Below are 22,922 nucleotides of genomic sequence, written 5' to 3'. Positions count from 1 at the left end.
ATGAGTCCCTAAAAGAAAAAATGTGGAGGGGCCCTATCATGGCTTGCCCTTCTCTCTACTCCTGCTGCGGTAGAGGATTCTTGCTCACGTCGGGCGCCGTCGAATCGAAAGTGACCCACCCAGCATCGATAAGGTCTTGGACCTTATACTTGAGAGCTCTGCAGTTCTCCGTTGAATGTCCCGGTGCCCCCGAATGGTATAGACATTTGTCTTGTGGATTGTACCAATCGGGGTAAGGTGGATTCACTTTCTTTGGTGGAATGTAAGCTATAAGACGCGCCTCCACTAGCTTCGGCAGGAGATCGCTATAAGTGGTTGGAAGTTTGTCAAACTTCTTCACAGAGTTGTATTGCGATTTGCCTGACTTCGAAGTGGAAGAAGATGGAGAAATGGTTACAGCGTTGACTCCTCCTTCTTTCTTCTTCCCGAAGGCCTTCTTAGCTTCATATGGTTGGGAAGGCTTAGCCAGCTTCCCACTTTTAAGTCCTTGTTCCACCCTTTCTCCAATGGTGATGATGTCCGAGAAGAGTGTCGTTGTGTTCCCTATCATTTTATCGTAATAGGGACCAGTCAACGAGTTGATGAATAAGGACACCGTCTCCTTATCCGACAGCGGGGGCTCTATCTGTGCCGCCAACTCCCTCCAACGTTGGGCGTACGCCTTGAAGGATTCATCATTCTTTTTACTCAAGGCTTGAAGATCTGACCTATCGGGTGTTAGGTCGATGTTATACTTATAGCGCTTGAGAAAGGCGTCGGCCAACTGTCTCCACGTGCACACTTGATTTCCATCCAGCTGCATATACCAATTGAGTGCAGTTTCGGCTAAGCTCTCTTGAAAGCAGTGGATCAAGAGCTTTTCATTTGTGGCATATGCAGCCATCTTGCGACAGTACATGGTGAGATGACTTTTGGGGCAAGTCGATCCCACGTACTTTGGGAAATCCGGCACTTTAAATTTAGGAGGGAATTGAATGTCCCTCACTAAACACATGTCAGCGGCATCTTTGATGTCAAAATCATGCCCCTCCATAGCCCTCAACCGATCCTCTAGGGCGTGGAATTGTTCTTTTGAAACCTCGGGCTCTTTAATCATAATTCCAGCCCCAAGGGGTACAGTGTGTGGAGGATCTTTTTCATGCTCTTCCTCCTCTCCCTCATGATGGGACCCATGTTCACTGTGATGAGATCCATGGACGTTGTGGTGACGCATGAGTTCCATCATTTGCGCCATTTGCTCTTTAAGCTGTGAAAGCTCGGTTGTGAGCTTCTTGTTTTGCTCCTCCAATGCTTCCATTTTCTTGATTCTCTGTGCGCGCGTAAGGACAGAGAGATGACCAGCCACTTTCTAAAATGAATGTTTAGTTAGTTTATTTTATGGAATGAATACACTCTTTAACATGAGCTTGATAAACCTCCATCTTTAAGGCGCTGCCTTTTTAAGACGGAAGTTTACCACCCTTCTTTATCTATGATCTCTCCCCAACGGAGAATCTCTATAGTCATGGGTCTCTTTCACTCATGTCAAGAGGTATTGGTGACCCTAAAATGTATGTTTTTATGAGGATGCATGGTCTCTTATTGGTAATGATGCACATGCCCCTTACTTTTATATTTTCACACATTGGTTTTTCCTCTCATGTCATGACATTTTCATGCATGGGGATTTATTCTTAGACCTTATTACGAGGTTATTTATTAATGCACAAACAATTGCACATAAGCATTTACACAAACAATTCACTCATCCACGAACAGTCACGAACGAATCACGAGGTAGGGGTCTCCTGCAGAAAAGTGCATATTCAAGGAGGATCTAACTGTTCTCACTTGGTCAAAGGCCCCCAAGGTGCCCCCATTATAGGGACCCAATTCCTCTCGTCGTAAGTCGATGGAAAGTTCCAATGCACTGTCGGACTCGAGTTCATGGTTATCACCTTGAGTGATGTTTTTCCGACAACGGTCTCGTAGGCTCCTATAGACCCATTCAACCGGCCGTACTAACATCCACTCCCTATGGATTACCACTCATGCCCCCGGGTATAGAGGGAACTGTTGTGTGCAAAGGTTTGTGTGCAATTTATTTCAAACAATTGCGGAAATTTAAACAAACAACAGTTATTTAAAGCCAAATATATAAAGCATGTTATCATACAAGCAAGGGGTAATGAAGTAATTTTAACTATTATTTGTTAAAAATAATCTGTCACTAAATGGGACTGACTCTCGAAGCTTCCCCAGTGGAGTCGCCATCTGTCGCCACCGGCCCGAAACGGGCTTTCGGCATTCGCGAAGGATGGTTGGACTCGTTTAATTGTTTAAAAATATGGATTGCTAGAATGACGTATTCTCAAACTGAGACCTTGTCAAACGAGCAATTTTATTAAATGATTCACCAATCCATATTAATCCCAAGCGGGACCCTCCATGGATTAGTGGTTTTCGCAAAAGGAGGGGTTCGTGGAGTCGCCACCAATGTTTTACTCAAAACATTGGAAAAAGGGATAAGGCAATTGATTTTATAAATCAACTTTGGCCATTACAACCAGAGTTGGGTAAGGGAGTCGGTTACGCGTGGGGAAGGTGTTAGCACCCCACAGCGCCCCTTTCGGGTTCCCTATGACAGATTATTTTCAAAAATAACAGCGTAAAATTACTAAATTACCCCTATTTATTCTAAGCAATTATAAATTAACTATCTACATGATGACAGTTTAAATATGCACACAAAAAGCAGTAACAGGAAGGATTTAAGAAGAAACCTTTTGAAGCGTGCTTTTATATATTGAGTAAAACTGGGAAGCTTTTTGGCGTTCCCTCGCTCTACAAGCTCGCTCGCTCTCTCCTATAAAATTTTGACTATGGAAATCCGGAGGATTTCCCTTCGACTAGGTTCGAATCTCCAAGCTAAGTGCTCGGAATTCCAGAACTTCGTCGGATCGACTCCCAGAGAGATTCCTAGGGCAGAACACTGCTCAAAAACCCCAGAATACTCAAGGAGGGAGTCAAAACTGAGTGTGAAAGTGTGGAATGACGTCCAATTGACGTCATATTTATAGGGAATAGGCGCAATACGGCCTACAGAAGCAATACGGCCGTATTGAAATTTTTGAACTTCAATACGGCCGTATTGAGTTCAATACGGCCGTATTGAAATTCAGAAATTTCAATACGGCCATATTGAGTTCAATACGGCTGTATTGAAGCTTCAATACGGCCGTATTGATTTCAGTACGGCCGTATTGAAGTTTCTGAAACTTCAATACGCCGTATTGAGTTCACTGCGGCCGTATTGAATCTTTAATACGGCCGTATTAAGTTCAGTACGGCCGTATTGGGCTTCATTCCCTCCACTTCCTTATTTTGAGCTATTCTAAGACCTCTAGACCTACAGAGAACCCTCCTAGGGCCTTCCAGGAGTCCTTCTGGCTGATCTTCCTTCAGTCTTCGAGAGTCTTCAAGCTTTATTTCCGACCCGGACAATTTTAGGGGTCTACAACGCTTCAAGAGGTTTCTTCTTAAATCCTTCCTTTTACTGCTTTCTGTGTGCATATTTAAACTGTCATCATGTAGATAGTTAATTTATAATTGCTTAGAATAAATAGGGGTAATTTAGTAATTTTACGCTGTTATTTTAGAAAATAATCTGTCATAGGGAACCCGAAAGGGGCGCTGTGGGGTGCTAACACCTTCCCCACGCGTAACCGACTCCCTTACCCAACTCTGGTTGTAATGGCCAAAGTTGATTTGTAAAATCAATTGCCTTATCCCTTTTTCCAATGTTTTGAGAAAAACATTGGTGGCGACTCCACGAACCCCTCCTTTTTGCGAAAACCACTAATCCATGGAGGGTCCCGCTTGGGATTAATATGGATTGGTGAATCATTTAATAAAATTGCTCGTTTGACAAGGTCTCAGTTTGAGAATACGTCATTCTAGCAATCCATATTTTTAAACAAATAAACGAGTCCAACCATCCTTCGCGAATGCCGAAAGCCCGTTTCGGGCCGGTGGCGACAGATGGCGACTCCGCTGGGGAAGCTTCGAGAGTCAGTCCCATTTAGTGACAGATTATTTTTAACAAATAATAGTTAAAATTACTTCATTACCCTTTGCTTGTATGATAACATGCTTTATATATTTGGCTTTAAATAACTGTTGTTTGTTTAAATTTCCGCAATTGTTTGAAATAAATTGCACACAAACCTTTGCACACAACAGTTCCCTCTATACCCGGGGGCATGAGTGGTAATCCATAGGGAGTGGATGTTAGTACGGCCGGTTGAATGGGTCTATAGGAGCCTACGAGACCGTTGTCGGAAAAACATCACTCAAGGTGATAACCATGAACTTGAGTCCGACAGTGCGTTGGAGCTTTCCATCGACTTACGACGAGAGGAATTGGGTCCCTATAATGGGGGCACCTTGGGGGCCTTTGACCAAGTGAGAACAGTTAGATCCTCCTTGAATATGCACTTTTCTGCAGGAGACCCCTACCTCGTGATTCGCTCGTGACTGTTCGTGGATGAGTGAATTGTTTGTGTAAATGCTTATGTGCAATTGTTTGTGCATTAATAAATAACCTCGTAATAAGGTCTAAGAATAAATCCCCATGCATGAAAATATCATGACATGAGAGGAAAAACCAATGTGTGAAAATATAAAAGTAAGGAGCATAGGCATCATTATCAATAATACCTCATGCATCCTCATCATTATTTATAGGTTCACTAATACCCTCTCGATGTGAGTGAAAGAGACCCGTGACTATTGAGTTTCTCCGTTGTGGAGAAATCATAGGCTAGGGAGGGTGATAAACTTTCATCTTAAAAAGGCAGCGCCTTAAAGATGAAAGATTATCAAGCTCACATCGAGAGTGTATTCATATCATAAATAAGCTAATTAGAATAAACATTCATTTTAGAAAGTGGCTGGTCATCTCTCTGTCCTCACACGCGCAAAGAAGATCAAGAAAATGGAAGCATTGGAGGAGCAAAACAAAAAGCTCACAACCGAGCTTTCACAACTTAAAGACCAAATGGCGCAAATGATGGAACTCATGCGTCATCACAACATCCATGGATCTCATCACAGTGATCATGGGTCCCATCATGAGGGAGAGGAGGAAGAGCATGAAAAAGATCCTCCACACACTGTACCCCTTGGGGCTGGAATTATGATTAAAGAGCCCGAAGTATCAAAGGAACAATTCCACGCCCTCGAGGATCGGCTAAGGGCTATGGAGGGGCATGATTTTGACATCAAGGATGCCGCCGACATGTGTTTAGTGAGGGACATCCAATTCCCTCCTAAATTTAAAGTGCCGGATTTCCCAAAGTACGTGGGATCGACTTGTCCCAAAAGTCATCTCACCATGTACTGTCGCAATATGGCCGCATATGCCACAAATGAAAAGCTCTTGATCCACTGCTTTCAAGAGAGCTTAGCTGAAACTGCACTCAACTGGTATATGCAGCTAGATGGAAATCTAGTACATACATGGAGGCAGTTGGCCGACGCCTTTCTCAAGCGCTATAAATACAACATCGACCTAACACCCGATAGGTCTGATCTTCAAGCCTTGAGTAAAAAGAACGATGAATCCTTCAAGGCGTACGCCCAACGTTGGAGGGAGTTGGCGGCACAGATAGAGCCCCCGCTGTCGGATAAGGAGACGGTGTGCTTATTCATCAACTCGTTGACTGGTCCCTATTACGATAAAATGATAGGGAACACAACGACACTCTTCTCGGACATCATCACCATTGGAGAAAGGGTGGAACAAGGACTTAAAAGTGGGAAGCTGGCTAAGCCTTCCCAACCATATGAAGCTAAGAAGGCCTTCGGGAAGAAGAAAGAAGGAGGAGTCAACGCTGTAACCATTTCTCCATCTTCTTCCACTTCGAAGTCAGGCAAATCGCAATACAACTCTGTGAAGAAGTTTGACAAACTTCCGACCACTTATAGCGATCTCCTGCCGAAGCTAGTAGAAGCCCAACTTCTAGCCTATATTCCACCAAGAAAGATCGACCCACCTTACCCCGATTGGTACAAGCCTCAAGACAAATGTCTATACCATTCGGGAGCACCAGGGCATTCAACAGAGAACTGTCTAGCTCTCAAACACAAGGTCCAAGGCCTTATTGATGCTGGGTGGGTCACTTTCGATTCGACAGCGCCCGACGTGAGCAAGAACCCTCTGCCAAAGCAGGAGTAGAGAGAAGGGCAAGCCATAATAGGGCCTCTCCTTAATTTTCTTAATTTTCTTTTAGGGACTCATGATCAGTACCCGAGATCATGAGGACCTTTCATGTAAATAAGGGTTTTGTACATCATACATATATCAATAAAAAGGCATTTTTCACACATTATTCTCTCATTTTGTTCTATTCTCTCTCTCTCATTAATATTAATAAACTCTAAACCTAAACAGAACCAATAAATAATTATGTCTGTGATTGCTCGCTCTGACCGGGATCCAAAAGCCGAGGATGAATGGGTTGAGTCGGACAGTGATGAGGAGACCATCTCTCCGGATCTGCAAAGACTGCTAGATCAAGAAGCTCGTCTACTCCAACCGTATCAAGAAGAATTGGAGACCGTAAATTTGGGGCAGGGTCAAGAAATACAAGAGGTCAACATTGGGACCCATATCAGTGATGAAATAAAATCACAATTGATCCAATTATTAAGGGAATACAAGGATGTATTTGCATGGTCGTACCGTGATATGCCCGGTTTGGACTCTAAAATCGTCGAGCACAAGTTGCCATTGAAAGAAGGGTTTCGACCCGTTAAACAAAAGCTTCGACGAATCAAGCCCGAATGGTCTTTAAAGATCAAGGAGGAGGTGGAAAAACAATTAGACGCGGGATTCTTGGTTGTATCCCAATATCCCGAATGGCTGGCTAACATTGTGCCAGTTATCAAAAAGAATGGAAAGGTTAGAGTGTGTGTTGACTATAGGGATCTGAATCGTGCCAGTCCAAAGGACGATTTTCCCTTGCCACATATTGATACACTCGTGGATCACACAGCCACGAACACGCTCTATTCCTTTATGGATGGATACTCGGGATATAACCAAATCAAAATGAATATGGAAGACCGCGAGAAAACTTCTTTCATCACACCCTGGGGCACTTTTTGCTATAGGGTAATGCCTTTTGGACTTAAAAATGCGGGCGCCACCTACCAACGAGCGATGGTGACACTATTCCACGACATGATCCACAAGGAAATTGAAGTATACGTGGATGACATGATCGCAAAGTCGAAAGACGAGATGAACCATATTCAATATTTGAGAAAATTATTCAATCGGCTTCGCAAGTATCAGCTTAAGCTAAATCCGGCTAAGTGTACTTTCGGAGTCCGGTCGGGTAAGCTTCTCGGGTTCATCGTTAGTGAAAAAGGCATAGAGGTGGACCCCGATAAAGTAAAGGCAATAATGGAAATGCCTCCTCCTAAAACCGAGAAGGAGATAAGAGGATTCCTTGGCAGGGTGAACTACGTTGCAAGGTTCATCGCACAGTTGACTGACACGTGCAAGCCAATATTCAAGCTGTTGCGCAAGAATCATTCCGAAACTTGGGATGAGAATTGTCAACGAGCTTTTGACAAGGTCAAACAGTGCTTGGCCAATCCACCAGTATTGGTGCCACCTGTCGAGGGAAGGCCATTAATCCTCTATCTAACAGTGCTTGATGAGTCCATGGGAGCCGTGCTAGGGCAACAGGACGAAACTGGAAAGAAAGAACGAGCCATCTACTACTTGAGCAAGAAATTTCTAGATTATGAAACCCGCTACACGCCATTAGAAAAGACTTGCTGTGCGTTAGCGTGGGCAACACAAAGGCTCAGGCAGTATATGATAAGGCATACTACTTGGTTGGTTTCCAAAATGGATCCAATTAAGTATGTGTTCGACAAGCCAATAATCACTGGGAAGATCGCCCGATGGCAAGTACAATTATCAGAATTTGACATCATACATGTCACACAAAAAGCCATCAAAGGCAGTACCCTAGCTGATTACCTAGCACATGGGCCGACCAATGATTATCAATCCCTTCAGGATGATTTCCCCGATGAGCATATAATGAGTATACAACATGAAGATCCTAAGGACGATACGTGGACCATGTATTTTGATGGAGCCTCCAACATGCTTGGACAAGGGATTGGAACAGTATTAATCTCCCCACAAGGAAAGCATATCCCCTTAACGGCAAGACTCAACTTCGACTGTACAAATAACATGGCCGAATACGAGGCTTGCGCGTTAGGAATCCAAGCAGCAATCAACAATGGTATCCTAAAGCTCAAAGTATTTGGAGATTCGGCTTTAGTCATCCACCAACTGCGAGGTGAATGGGAAGTCCGAAATCCTAAGCTGATACCATATGTTGAGCATATCAAAGACCTGATACAATTCTTTCAAAATGTCGTCTTTGAATATATCCCAAGGGAGGAAAATCAGTTCGCTGACGCCCTTGCTACACTATCATCGATGTTCGCCTTGGATAAGGAGCATGAAATGTCCATCATCAATATCCGGCGGCACGATAAGCAAGCGTTCTGCCTACTGATAGATGAAGATATCGACGATGGTCCATGGTTCCACGATATCAAACAATATCTGAAAAAAGGGGAATATCCTGACATGGTCAACGATAATGACAAAAAGCATATCCGAAGAAGGGCCATGGGATTTCTGCTAATAGGAGAAACCCTCTACAAAAAGAATTATGACTCGGTCTTGTTGAGATGTATAGACCAGGTCGAAGCTCAAAATGTGATCAGAGAAATACATGAGGGGGTTTTCGGTACCCATATCCCCGAGCCTGCAATGACAAAGAAAATCCTTAGGGCGGGATATTATTGGTCGACCATGGAAAAGGATTGTTACCAATACGTTCGGAAATGCCACAAATGTCAAGCATACGCCGACAATATTCATGTTCCACCAACTCCACTAAACGTGTTGGCTTCGCCTTGGCCATTCGCAATGTGGGGCATGGATGTTATTGGACCCATTGAGCCAAAGGCATCTAATGGACATAGGTTCATTCTTGTGGCCATTGACTATTTCACCAAATGGGTAGAAGCGGCATCGTATGCTCATGTGACCCGAAAGGTGGTAACATCCTTCATCAGAAAGAATATCATATGCAGATACGGTATTCCCGACAAAATCATCACTGATAATGGATCCAATCTAAATAACAAGATGGTGGAAGAACTGTGCCAAGAGTTCAAGATCCAACACCACAACTCTTCCCCATACCGACCAAAAATGAATGGGGCAGTCGAGGCAGCCAATAAGAATATCAAGAAGATAGTACAAAAGATGGTTGTCTCATTCAAAGACTGGCATGAGATGCTACCCTTCGCTCTCCATGGTTATAGGACTTCAGCACGTACATCCACAGGAGCTACTCCATTTTCCCTTGTTTATGGAATGGAGGCAGTTCTGCCTGTTGAAGTCAAAATACCTTCTCTGAGAGTAATCATGGAAGCAAAACTTTCCGAGGCAGAATGGGTTCAAAGCCGGTATGACCAGTTGAACCTCATTGAAGAGAAACGGCTGAACGCCATATGCCATGGTCAAGCCTATCAGAGGAAGATCAAAAAGGCTTTTGACAAGAAAGTCCACCCTCGAGTCTACCATGAGGGAGAGTTGGTGATGAAGAAATTGCTACCAGCTCAAAAGGACAAAATCGGAAAGTGGGCCCCGAATTACGAAGGACCGTACGTGGTAAAGCGAGCCTTCTCCGGAGGAGCACTGATCCTCACAAACATGGACGGAGAAGAACTTCAATACCCAGTCAACGCTGACGTGGTAAAGAAGTATTATGCTTGAAGACGTTGCTTGCACAAGCCCGCTAGGATGAAAACCCAAAAAGGGGCATCCTAGGCAAAAATTAGGGCAAAACAAAAAGCCCGCCAGTACAAGGGTACTAGGCAAAACAAAGGCAAAATTATCCCCGCTAGGATACGTCCTAGGCAAAAATTAGGGGCAAAAGAATAAGGTGTAAAAACAAAGCAAGCAACGATCACTTGAATCGAAAACCGAAAGGCGGTACAAGTGATAATCTTCTAGAAGCAAGCGTCTTGCAATATCTACACTCCTGGCTCAGGCATCTCACCCGAAGCAATTAGGGGAACGGGAAGGGCGACAATTACAGATATAATTGTTTAAAGCTAAAATGTATATAGCCTACCCTGGCCAGCCATTCTTCGGAAATTCCTTCTGTACATCTTTCTGTAAAAACATTTGTGAATATTAATAAAATATCCATTCATTTCTTTTCTCTCTTGACCATGTGATTATGCCTTTAAATTGGTATTTCTAAAAATTGTATGAGATTCCTTAATAATCGGTCAATAAAGAAAATTGGAGGGGTTCCTGTAAAATCCATAATCTCCTGCATAAAAGGCTCACAAAAATCCTCCCTCGCGTCTATGACAGAAACTCCTCCAAAAAAGAAGAGGATAGGGAGAGTCATTCACTTTTCTAAATAAAAGAACAAAAATAAAAACTTGCATCGCGTGCATCACACACATTAGTTGCACATTCAAAGACCTTATCATGAGGCAATTACATAAAATAGAAAAATAGAAAATTGCTTGTGTATGACAGCAGCAAGCAAAATACAAAGATTCAGAAAATCAACAGCATCATACAGAATAACTGAGCCTGGAGAGGCTTGCCGAAAGAATACTCTCAAAATAACTGAGCCTGGAGAGGCTTGCCGAAACAATACTCCCACAGAATAATTGAGCCTGGAGAGGCTTGTCGAAATAATACTCCTTCAGAATAATTGAGCTTGGAGAGGCTTGCCGAAATAATACTCCTACAAAATAATTGAGCCTGGAGAGGCTCGCCGAAATAATACTCTTTCAGAATAATTGAGCCTGGAGAGGCTTGCCTAAATAATACTCTCAGAATAATTGAGCCTGGAGAGGCTCGCCGAAATAATACTCCCCAGAGGGAACCTCAGCTCAAGCTCACGGGAAAATCCCCAGCGAGAGCTATTAAAGCAAGATCGACGCAATCCCCAATGGAAGTGCGATCATCCAAACAGTATATACGAGTCAAAGGACTTAAACTTCCTCAATGAAGATAGCTCTCCAGCTCAAGCGTTGAGTGAGGCTAAGCCTGCAGAGGCTTCCTAAATAATACTCTGGGATACATAAGATCCCCAAATCCCCAGTCGCCTACTCAAGAGGCACCCCTACAAAAGGAGAAAAATAAAAAAAATATATATATCAATAAATATTCCCCAAGCGAAATGTGGCATCCAGCCAAGCACCAAACATCAAGATCATTTGCCTAACAGAAGAGGCCAGTCAAGAAATGAATGACAAAATCCCCAGCGGATAAACAGCCTACACAGAGGCTACAAAAATCAGAAAATCCAAAAGAGATACCCGAATAAGGACAACCGGGATACTCCACCCACGTCAAAAGGACGTCAGCCAAACATAAGGCATCGCTCAACTCAGAGAGAGAGCATCTGTGTCTACACCCCAAGGAGTCAAAAATTCCCCATGGGTACCAACAATGCAATGCAAGTTGGGGCACAAGAACCTATGAATGACTGCACATCCCCTAGACGGATCCCTGCGTTATCCAGCCCTCAGCGGCACAAAATCAGAAAAACCGTCGAAGCAGCATCATGGACTGTGGAGACAAAAATCATATCAAATCATTGCCGAAGTGATCAGAAGACACGGAGGCAGGACCTGGAGAGGGTAAACTCAACTGCTGAATGTTAAGAGGCAGGACCTGGAGAGGGTAAACTCACACTGCTGAATGTTAAGAGGCAGGACCTGGAGAGGGTAAACTCACACTGCTGAATGTTAAGAGGCAGGACCTGGAGAGGGTAAACTCACACTGCTGAATGTTAAGAGGCAGGACCTGGAGAGGGTAAACTCACACTGCTGAATGTTAAGAGGCAGGACCTGGAGAGGGTAAACTCACACTGCTGAATGTTAAGAGGCAGGACCTGGAGAGGGTAAACTCACACTGCTGAATGTTAAGAGGCAGGACCTGGAGAGGGTAAACTCACACTGCTGAATGTTAAGAGGCAGGACCTGAAGAGGGTAAACTTAGCTACCGAGGTTGTCAGGAGCGCCGAGGTATGCAACAACCTGGAGAGGTTACTCAACAATTTTCCACCGGAAGACGCTACAAGTCAGAAGGTCGGTGCATCACCCGGACAATTGGGTCAACTCCTTTACTTGTCAGCCGGTACACCAAAAGACCGTTTGACTAAGTAAAGGGGGGGCAGCTGTAGACCCCTAAAATTGTCCGGGTCAGAAATAAAGCTTGAAGACTCTCGAAGACTGAAGGAAGATCAGCCAGAAGGACTCCTGGAAGGCCCTAGGAGGGTTCTCTGTAGGTCTAGAGGTCTTAGAATAGCTCAAAATAAGGAAGTGGAGGGAATGAAGCCCAATACGGCCGTACTGAACTTAATACGGCCGTATTGAAGCTTCAATACGGCCGCAGTGAACTCAATACGGCGTATTGAAGTTTCTGAAACTTCAATACGGCCGTACTGAAATCAATACGGCCGTATTGAAGCTTCAATACAGCCGTATTGAACTCAATACGGCCGTATTGAAATTTCTGAATTTCAATACGGCCGTATTGAACTCAATACGGCCGTATTGAAGTTCAAAAATTTCAATACGGCCGTATTGCTTCTGTAGGCCGTATTGCGCCTATTCCCTATAAATATGACGTCAATTGGACGTCATTCCACACTTTTTCAGATAGTTTTAACCCTCTCCTTGAGTATTCTGGGGTTTTTGAGCAGTGTTCTGCCCTAGAAATCACTCGGAGAGTTGATCCGACAAAGTTCTTGAGCCCCGAGCCATTTTGCTTGAGGATCGAACCTAGTCGAAGGGAAATCCTCCGGATTTCCATAGTTAAAAGTTTTTAGGAAGGAGCGAGCGAGCTTGTAGAGCGAGGGAACGCCAAAAAGCTTCCCAGTTTCACTCAATATATAAAAGCACGCTTCAAGAGGTTTCTTCTTAAATCCTTCCTTTTACTGCTTTCTGTGTGCATATTTAAACTGTCATCATGTAGATAGTTAATTTATAATTGCTTAGAATAAATAGGGGTAATTTAGTAATTTTACGCTGTTATTTTAGAAAATAATCTGTCATAGGGAACCCGAAAGGGGCGCTGTGGGGTGCTAACACCTTCCCCACGCGTAACCGACTCCCTTACCCAACTCTGGTTGTAATGGCCAAAGTTGATTTGTAAAATCAATTGCCTTATCCCTTTTTCCAATGTTTTGAGAAAAACATTGGTGGCGACTCCACGAACCCCTCCTTTTTGCGAAAACCACTAATCCATGGAGGGTCCCGCTTGGGATTAATATGGATTGGTGAATCATTTAATAAAATTGCTCGTTTGACAAGGTCTCAGTTTGAGAATACGTCATTCTAGCAATCCATATTTTTAAACAAATAAACGAGTCCAACCATCCTTCGTGAATGCCGAAAGCCCGTTTCGGGCCGGTGGCGACAATGGTTTAGACATCCTTTTAAAGATCTCATCAATTAAGGAATGTCCGGTCACCAGACTAATCCTTAATTGATAGTTTTGAAAATAGGTTCTATGGAGTCGCCACCAATGTTTTACTCAAAACATTAGAAAAAGAAAAGATTTTTAAAAGGTCCAATGATGGCCTTGATAACCAGAATTGGGTTCGGGGGTCGGTTACGTGTAGGGAAGGTATTAAGCACCCCTACAATGCCCTAAATCGGTACCCTATGATGAGGTTAATGTGATAAGAAATAATAAATTAAATATTAGATCCCCTTTTATTAATAACTATTTACATTCTTAAAATTTAAATTATACAATTGACCCTAAAATGTCTACATGATTGCTTTTATTATAAACAATATTTATCAAAGATAAGAAATAAAAGAGAGAGAAGAAGATTGATTGAAATACCTTTTGAATGAGCTTTATTGAATCTTCAAATATGGAGATTTAGGTGCTTTATGGCAACCTTTTTTTGAGCTTAGGGGAGCCTGAACTTGATGAGATTAAGATTATCTTTGAAGCTTAAGAGAGTTTTGATGATCACAAAATATGTGTCAAAGACAACAACAAACAACAACAACTTAGAAGACAAAAACAAAGTCAAAGAAAGTGATATGTAATAGGAGTTAGAGTATAAATTGTTTTGAATGATTTTATGTGTTGTGTGTGCTGTGTGCATAAGAAAAATCTATATCTAAACTAATTAGAGAGTGTATGATGATGAGTTAAAAGGACTAAAAGGTTATTCTGAGACTTAAAACGAAGTTTTGAGAACTAACTCAAAATAATCGATTATCATTAAATATAATCGATTATCCCATAAACAGGAAAAATGGGATGCCTTACTGCAATAATCGATTATTTGAGAAATAATCGATTATCCCAGAAATGACTCTCTGGAATAATCAATTATCCAGCAAAATAATTGATTATATTGTTCTTGGTTGGTTTCCAGAAAACCTGAAGAACAAAATAATCGATTATTCTTTAAAATAATCGATTATCTGGGTCTGAAACTTTTATAAATAGTTTGAAGTTTTTGAAACTTCAGACATGAGTTAGAACTGAGAATCAAATTTAGAAAAGCGTTTTTGTGGAGTCTTTGTGACCATCTTGGAGAGATTTCTTTGTGAATCCAAGAAGAAAAACGTTTGAAACTTTGAAAGAAGATCATCATCATCATCACATTCTTGAAAGGGGAAGATTAAGATTTGCTTCTGAATTCCAGGTGAATTCGTTCCTTTATTCTTTGAGAATACGTGTAAAATCTTGAGAAGGGTTTCTCAAGTGGTAACGATTCTTGTAGTGGGTTTCTACAAGGGGTGCTTTCTTGGGGTCAAGAAAGTGGTTATCTTTAGTGTTGAAGTATATGCATGTGTGGTATGCTTGTAAACCTTCTTCATTGAGATAGTGGAACAAATCTTGATCAGGTGCTAATTGAGGACTGGATGTAGGTCACATGTGGAGTGGTTGAACCAGTATAAAAGACTTGTGCAATCTTCTTCTACCTTTATCTTTTACTTTTAGTAATATCTTGGTTGAACATTAAAGAAGATAATTCTTGATTAACATGTGTGTGTGAATATTGGTGGTTTAATCTGAATTAAAACATTACATTTGAACCTCATTATTTTGTAATCAAGAAAGCATATAACATTCATTTTTCTATAACAAGTCTTTGAAGAAACTTCATTGAAAATTCAGTCTTAGTAAAGTTTAAGTGAAATAAAGATCCTAAATACTCTGAAATTTTTAAAGGGTCATAGAATCCAATTCACCCCCCCCCCCCTCTTGGATTGTGCCATTCTTTTCTAACAATTGGTATCTAGAGCAAGGTTCTTGAGAGTTATTCAAGATTTCAAAAATGGCCAATAACAACCTACCCTATGGTGAGGGTGTGTCTATTCATAGACCTCCTGTTTTCAATGGTGAAAGCTATGTCTACTGGAAAATTAGGATGAGAATTTTCATTGAAGCTATTGATATTGCTATATGGGATGCAATAGAAAATGGACCCTATATCCCTATGAAAAAAGATGGTGATGAGATCAAAGAAAAAAAATTGGAGTGAGTGGAGTGATGAGGAAAAGAAAAGAGCCCACATGACAAGAGAGCCAAAAACATCATAACATCTGCATTGTCAATTGATGAATTTTTTAGAATTTCACAATGCATATCTGCTAAAGAAATGTGGGATACTTTACAAGTCACTCATGAAGGAACAAGTGATGTAAAGAGATCAAGAAAACATACTCTCATTAGAGAATATGATTTGTTTAGAATGCAAAATGGTGAATCTATTTATGATTTTCAAAAAAGATTTACACACTTGATAAATCACCTTGTTGACCTTGGCAAGAAATTTGAAAAAGAAGAGCTAAATTTAAAAGTGCTGCAATGCTTGGACAGATCATGGCAAGCAAAGGTGACAGCCATAGAAGAATCAAAGGATTTGACCTCCTTGACACTTGCTACTCTCTTTGGGAAGCTAAGAGAGCATGAGCAAAAGCTGCATATATTTGAAGAAAATGAACAGCAGGACAAGAAAGGTAAAGGAGTGTCATTGAAAGCCTTGAAATTTGCCAAAGGAAAAGAGGTGTTTGAAGAATCAAGCTCTGATGATTCCGAAACTGAGAACTTCAATTTGCTGGTGAAGAAGTTCAGAAAATTCATAAAGAGAAAGAAAAATTCCCCCTACAAATTCAATAGAAAGACAAACAAGAAAGAGGAAGCAAGTACATCCTCCTTCAATTGCTTTGAATGTGGAAAACCGGGGCACATGAAAGCTAAGTGTCCAAACCTCTTGAAGAAGCAACAAGAGGAGAAGAAAAGCAAGAGAAATGGAAAAGGGAAGAGAGCCTACATTGCTTGGGAAGATAATGACTCAAGCACAACAAGTGATGATCCGAATGTGAGGAGAACAACTTGTGTTTGATGGATGGAGCTGACCAAGACACAATTGTAAGTGATTCTGACCTTGAATCTAATCCGGACTATGATCAACTCCAAGAAGCTTTTATACAAATTCATGAAGAGGCTGTGAAATTAGATGCCTTGAATTCAAAGCTCAAAAACAAGATGAAATGGTATGAAAATGCTTTAATTAAAGCTGAACAAGAGCTTGAGGATTTGAAACATGAGCATGAAAACCTTCAAACTATTTTCAATTTTAGTGAAGCTCATTGTGAAAACTCCACCTCGTCAAAAGATGTTTGTGAAAATTGCAAGACTTTTGAAAAAGAAAATGCTGATTTAAAATCTACTCTTGCAAAGTTCACTAATGGAAATGAAAATTTAAATATTCTTTTGGGAAAACAAAGAAACACTTTTGATAAGAGTGGACTTGGTTTTAATCAAAGCATGAGCATGCCATTTAAGTCAAAGAAAGAAGATTTTAAGAAAAACCAAAATTTTAGAAAATTTAAAAGCAATTTCTCTAGACAAACAACTTGTTTTTATTTCTGTAAAAGAGGTCATACAATAAGGAACTACTATTCTAGGAAATATGGAGTTCCAAATGGAGAGATGGTTTGGATTGAAAAGAGCCAAAGGCTGAGAACTAACCTACAAGGACCCTTCACATGGGTACCTAAATTTTTTCTCTGAATCTTTGTTGTAGGAATGCTTGAGGGCCAAGAACTTACTATGGTATCTTGATAGTGGCTGCTCAAGGCATATGACTGGGGATCCTTAAAAATTCTCAAGTCTGAAATTGAAGAATGAAGGGTATGTTACCTATGGTGACAACAACAAAGGGAGAATTCTTGGTCATGGCAATGTTCGTAACTCCTCCTCTCAAACATTGATTGAGAATGTATTGCTTGTTGACGGATTGAAACATAATTTGTTGAGTATAAGTCAACTAAGTGACAAAGGCTTTAAAATTGAATTTGATAATACATGTTGCTTGATATGTGATAAAAAGACTAAAGAAATCAAATTCATAGGAAAAAGGATTGACAATATATACATGCTTGACTTAGAACACTCAATAGCAATTTCAAACACTAAGTGCTTAATAACTCAAGAAGAAAACATATGGCTTTGGCATAGGAGAGCTACACATATTCATTTGGATCATTTGAATAAACTGAGTAGGAAAGAATTAGTGGTTGGTTTACCTAAACTCAAGTTTAGTAAGGACAAACTATGTGATGCTTGTCAAAAGGGCAAGCAAGTGAAGGCCAGCTTTAAAAGCAAAAAATCAGATTTCCACAACTAGACCTTTGCAATTAATTCACATGGATTTGTTTGGTCCTTCAAGAACCATGAGCTTAGGTGGAAACTACTATGGTTTAGTGATTGTTGATGACTAGTCAAGATACACATGGGTCATGTTTGTTGCAAACAAAAATGATTCTTTTAATGCTTGTAGAAAATTTGCCAAGCTTGTTCAAAATGAAAAGTGTTCAAACATTACCTCTATAAGAAGTGACCATGGAGGTGAATTTCAAAACATAATATTTCAAAAATTCTGTGAGGAACATGGTATAAACCATAAATTCTCAGCACCTAGGACACCTCAACAAAATGGGGTTGTTGAGAGGAAAAATAGGTCCTTAGAAGAACTAGCTAGGACAATGTTGAATGAAACAAAATTGCCAAAATATTTTTGGGCTGATGCTATTAACACAGCTTGTCATGTGTTAAACAAAGTTCTGATCCGGCCTATATTAAAGAAAACACCCTATAAAATTTACAATGGAAGGAAGCCTAACATTATATTTTAGAGTGTTTGGGTGTAAGTGCTTTGTGCTGAACAATGGGAAAGAGCAACTTGGAAAATTTGATGCAAAGGCTGATGAAGCAATCTTTCTAGGATACTCAACAAATAGCAAAGCTTATAGAATTTATAATAAGAGAACTCTAGTTGTTGAAGAATCTGTCCATGTGGTATTTGATGAGACCAATAAACAAGAGACAAGGCAAACTGAAATTGAAGACTTAAACTGATTTGCTTGATCAACCTCTATTCGAGAGTGAAACTAGTAATAAGCCTAAAGAGAGTGAGTCACATGAAAACACAAAGGAAAAAAGTGAACAATTTCCTAAGGAATGGAAAACTTCTAGGGACTTATCAATGGATAACATAATTGGAAATATTGGTAAGGGAGTCTCAACTAGAAGTGCCATCAAGAATATTTGCAACACTATGGCTTTTGTGTCACAAGTGGAACCTAAGAGCATTGATGAAGCACTAAAAGATGAACATTGGTTAATGGCCATGCAAGAGGAACTAAATCAGTTTGAAAGAAATGAAGTATGGGATTTAGTGCCATTACCAAAAGATTATCCAATTATAGGAACCAAGTAGGTTTTTAGAAATAAGCTTGATGAATTTGGGATAATCCTAAGAAATAAGGCAAGACTAGTGGCTAAGGGGTATAATCAAGAAGAGGGAATTGATTATGATGAGACTTTCGCCCCTGTAGCAAGGATAAAGGCCATTAGATTACTTTTTACTTATTCCTCTATAATGAATTTCAAGCTTTATCAAATGGATGTGAAAAGTGCTTTCCTCAATGGGTTGATACACGAGGAAGTGTATGTTGAGCAACCACCAGGCTTTGTGGATTTTAAAAATCCTAATCATGTGTACAAGCTTAAAAAGGCACTCTATGGCTTGAAGCAAGCTCCAAGATCATGGTATGACAGGTTGAGCAAATTTTTGATTGAGAATGACTATGAAAGAGGGAAGGTGGATAATACATTGTTTGTCAAGAAGTTTAAAAATGATACAATGTATGTACAAATCTATGTGGATGATATTGTATTTGGATCTACAAATACCTCTCTATGCAAAGAATTTGCTAAAACCATGCATGGAGAATTTGAAATGTCAATGATGGGGGAGCTTACATTCTTTTTGGGGTTGCAAATCAAACAAATGAATGATGGAATTTTCATAAGTCAAAGCAAGTATTGTAATGAACTTCTGAAAAAGTTTGGTATGGAAGGGTGTAAGGAGGCTACCACACCAATATCAAACAATTGCAATCTTGACTTAGATGAGAAAGGAATAGTTGTTGATAGTTCAAAGTATAGAGGTATCATTGGATCACTCTTGTACTTGACAGCTAGTAGGCCTGATATAATGTTTGTTGTGTGTCTTTGCGCAAGATTTCAGGCTAATCCTAAAGAATCTCACATGAAGAGTGTAAAGAGAATTCTAAAATATCTTAAAGGTACAACCAATGTAGGTTTGTGGTATCCAAAGGGAGTCTCACTAAGTCTGATAGGTTACTCAGATTCAGACTATGTTGGGTGTAGACTAGATAGAAAAAGCACAAGTGGAACTTGTCACCTACTAGGTAGTGCACTTGTCTCATGGCGTAGCAAAAAGCAAGCTTGTGTTGCTTTAAGTACAGTTGAGGCTGAGTATATAGCTGCTGGAAGTTGTTGTGCTCAAATTCTTTGGATGAAGCAACAATTAAGAGTTTATGGAGTTGAACTAATTAAAATACCTTTGAGATGTGACAACACAAGTGCAATAAATCTGACCAAAAATCCAATTTTGCACTCTAGGACAAAACATATTGAGATAAGACACAACTTTTTGAGAGATCATGTTCAAAGGAATGATTGTGTTGTAGAGTTTGTAGAGACTAGCAAACAATTAGCTGATTTATTTACAAAACCTCTACCAAGGGAAAGATTCAACCAATTAAGAATTGAGTTAGGGATAATCAATGAATCATGTTTGAATTGAGTATGATTTGAGAGTGATAGTTAGAGATGTAGGATACAATGATGTATAGAAGAGAGTATTCAAGTGACAAATTAGACTTGGTGTAATTTGAAAGGTTAAAATTTCTGAGAAGCAAAACTTCTCTGGAATAATCGATTATCTTAAAGTATAATCGATTATTGTAAATAAACCCATGATAATAATCGATTATTTGGGTAATAATCGATTATCTGGTAAGAAGAATCTAAAGAGTCACTGTAATAATCGATTATCTAGGGAAATAATCGATTATCTGAGAAGAGGAATCTGAAAGGCCACTGGAATAATCGATTATCTTGCAAATAATCGATTATCTGGGCAAAGTTAGGAGAAACTACTCTCTGTAATAATCGATTATCTTGAAAATAATCGATTATCCATATCAGATTATGTTTTCCAAGGGATTTTGCTGATGCAAATAATCGATTATTTGCATAAATAATCGATTATCTGGGCGACGTTTAAACTTTCTGAAGCATTTGAACGGTTAAATACGCGCCAAACCCTTAAAACCTCCTATAACTCCCCTACTCAGAAGTTGTCAGGGCAAAACTTCTCAAAAACCTCTCCTTCTCTCATTTTCTCTCTAACCCACAAACCCTAACTCTTTCATTTTCTCTCATTCTTCTTCTTCTTCTTCAATACCCACTCATGGCATCTTCATCAAAGAGACCCAAGAAGCTTGAAGTGAGGGGGAGCAAATGCCCTCTACCCTCAGGGCAACTGATTTCAAAATGGTTCCCGGATGAGAAGACTTAAGAGTATTATTTTGAGTGGTATGCGGGGCGGAGAATTGTTCCTCCTAAGATCCTCAAGCTAGAATTGTTCAAGAATGAAGGCTTTAGTTTTCCAACTCTTCTAGAACACCAAGAACTGGGGAAGTTTTTGGAAATGGAGGGACCATATTACCCTGAGTTGATTAGGTTATTTCTCTATTTTTCCACAAGCAATGAGGGTATCATGCAATCTGTGGTAAAGGGGAAAATAATTAAGCTGGACGGACCGATATTAAAGGCTGTTGCGGGGCTGAGCAGCACGGGATGTGAAAAACCCCAACCCTTCAATTTTGGGGATTTTGAAGAACTGACGACCTTTCGGGACTGTCAGAGAAATCCAGTGAATACCAACTATGAAAAGTTTCTGGCGGGAGGTATGAAAAAGAATTCCCGCTTAATTTCTTTTATCATTGCTTGGATGTTGAAACCTCATTTACATAACCATGCCCAAATGTCAAGAGATGACATTTTACTTATGCATGTGATTAAAAAGAAAATCAAGATTGATTGGGTATCAGTCGTAAATAATTGTATGTGGAAAGCAAGACAGAAGGAAGATGGACCAATTCTGTATGCTCTGTTGTTGTCAAAGATTTTTGAGAATGCGGGTGTGGACTTGACAGGGGAAAGAAAAATAATTTTACCTGCTTCAAACAAGATTGAGAAATCTTCCTTGCACCATATGGGGATGCTTAAACAGGAAGATAAATGGGTGTTTAAAGGAGATGTACCCCCAACCCCTGAGCCAGCAACCGATGAAGACGGTGTTCCATCACATGATGAGGATCAGCCACCACAGGTGGAAGCTGAACCTGGTAGAGAACCAGAAGCTGAGCCAAAACCATTTTCACCCTTTGAGCAAATCATGATAAATAAACTTGATGTGGTGATGGAAATGTCTCGAAGGCATGAATCTTTATTTTCTGGTATTCTTGATAGGTTTGATGATCTTGATCATGTGGTGAAGCTACTCAAGACTCACCTTGGCATACCTGAAGATGAAGATTGATTTATGTTCTATTCTGATGCTTAGTTTTAATCGGGTTTTTAAATTTTGTTTTTGAATTGTCATTTTCAATTTGGTTGTAATAGTTTAAGTCTGGAACAATTTACCTGTTGTGTGCTGTTAAACAATTAAATTCTGGTAAAATTTGAAGTTTATATTGCTGATATGATGGTTTGATTGTGGTACCAAATTGTGATTTGGATGGTTGGTGCATTGATGCTCTGGTTTTGAGCATATGTGTTAATGCTCTGTTTTTAACTTTGATATTGTGATGTGTTTAGTGAGCCAAGTCATGGTTGATTGCTGATTATAATGCTCTGTTTTGAGTATGAATGATTGCTGGTATATTGTTGATATTTTTGGGTTGAAAAATTCTGAGTTGTGATTTGTATCTTGTAATTTTTTATTGATCAAATAATTCTGACTGATATATTATTCACAAACTTTGAATACCTATGATGTGTTATACTTGTTTTGGTATGATTCTGAGTACTTAAGGAATGTGCATATGGCTTGTATTGTGTGAAACATAGCTTGGTTAGTTTTTGATAATGCCAAAGGGGGAGAAAGGGTGTTGTGTGTATATGGTTGTTGTTTTGCAGGTATTGTGCTTGTGTGTGTATGATTTTGCAGGTTTTGTATGTTGAAAGTGAAAGCACAATGGTTGAAGCCTAGCTTGGTTTGTCATCATCAAAAAGAGGGAGATTGTTGAGCTTAGGGGAGCCTGAACTTGATGAAATCAAGATTATCTTTGAAGCTTAAGAGAGTTTTGATGATCACAAAATATGTGTCAAAGAAAACAACAAACAACAACAACTTAGAAGACAAAAACAAAAGTCAAAG

At 40.1% G+C, this 22,922-nt stretch overlaps 1 protein-coding gene across 1 annotated transcript; it reads left to right on the top strand.

Moving 5' to 3' along the window:
- The first annotated feature begins 5,588 nt into the window (after positions 1-5,588).
- On the top strand, positions 5,589-22,082 carry LOC145957219 (uncharacterized). Its single transcript, XM_083073439.1, has 4 exons — positions 5,589-8,541; positions 21,245-21,447; positions 21,616-21,800; positions 21,864-22,082. The coding sequence occupies exons 1-4, from the start codon at positions 6,449-6,451 to the stop codon at positions 22,080-22,082; spliced, it is 2,700 nt and encodes an 899-aa protein (XP_082929565.1). The 5' UTR covers positions 5,589-6,448.
- The last annotated feature ends 840 nt before the right edge of the window (positions 22,083-22,922 follow it).

The sequence above is a fragment of the Cajanus cajan genome, chromosome 4 (assembly GCF_000230855.2).
Source record: "Cajanus cajan strain Asha chromosome 4, NIPB_CcT2T_4, whole genome shotgun sequence".
Lineage (NCBI taxonomy): Eukaryota > Viridiplantae > Streptophyta > Magnoliopsida > Fabales > Fabaceae > Cajanus > Cajanus cajan.
This window is presented reverse-complemented; position numbering and strand designations above follow the sequence as displayed.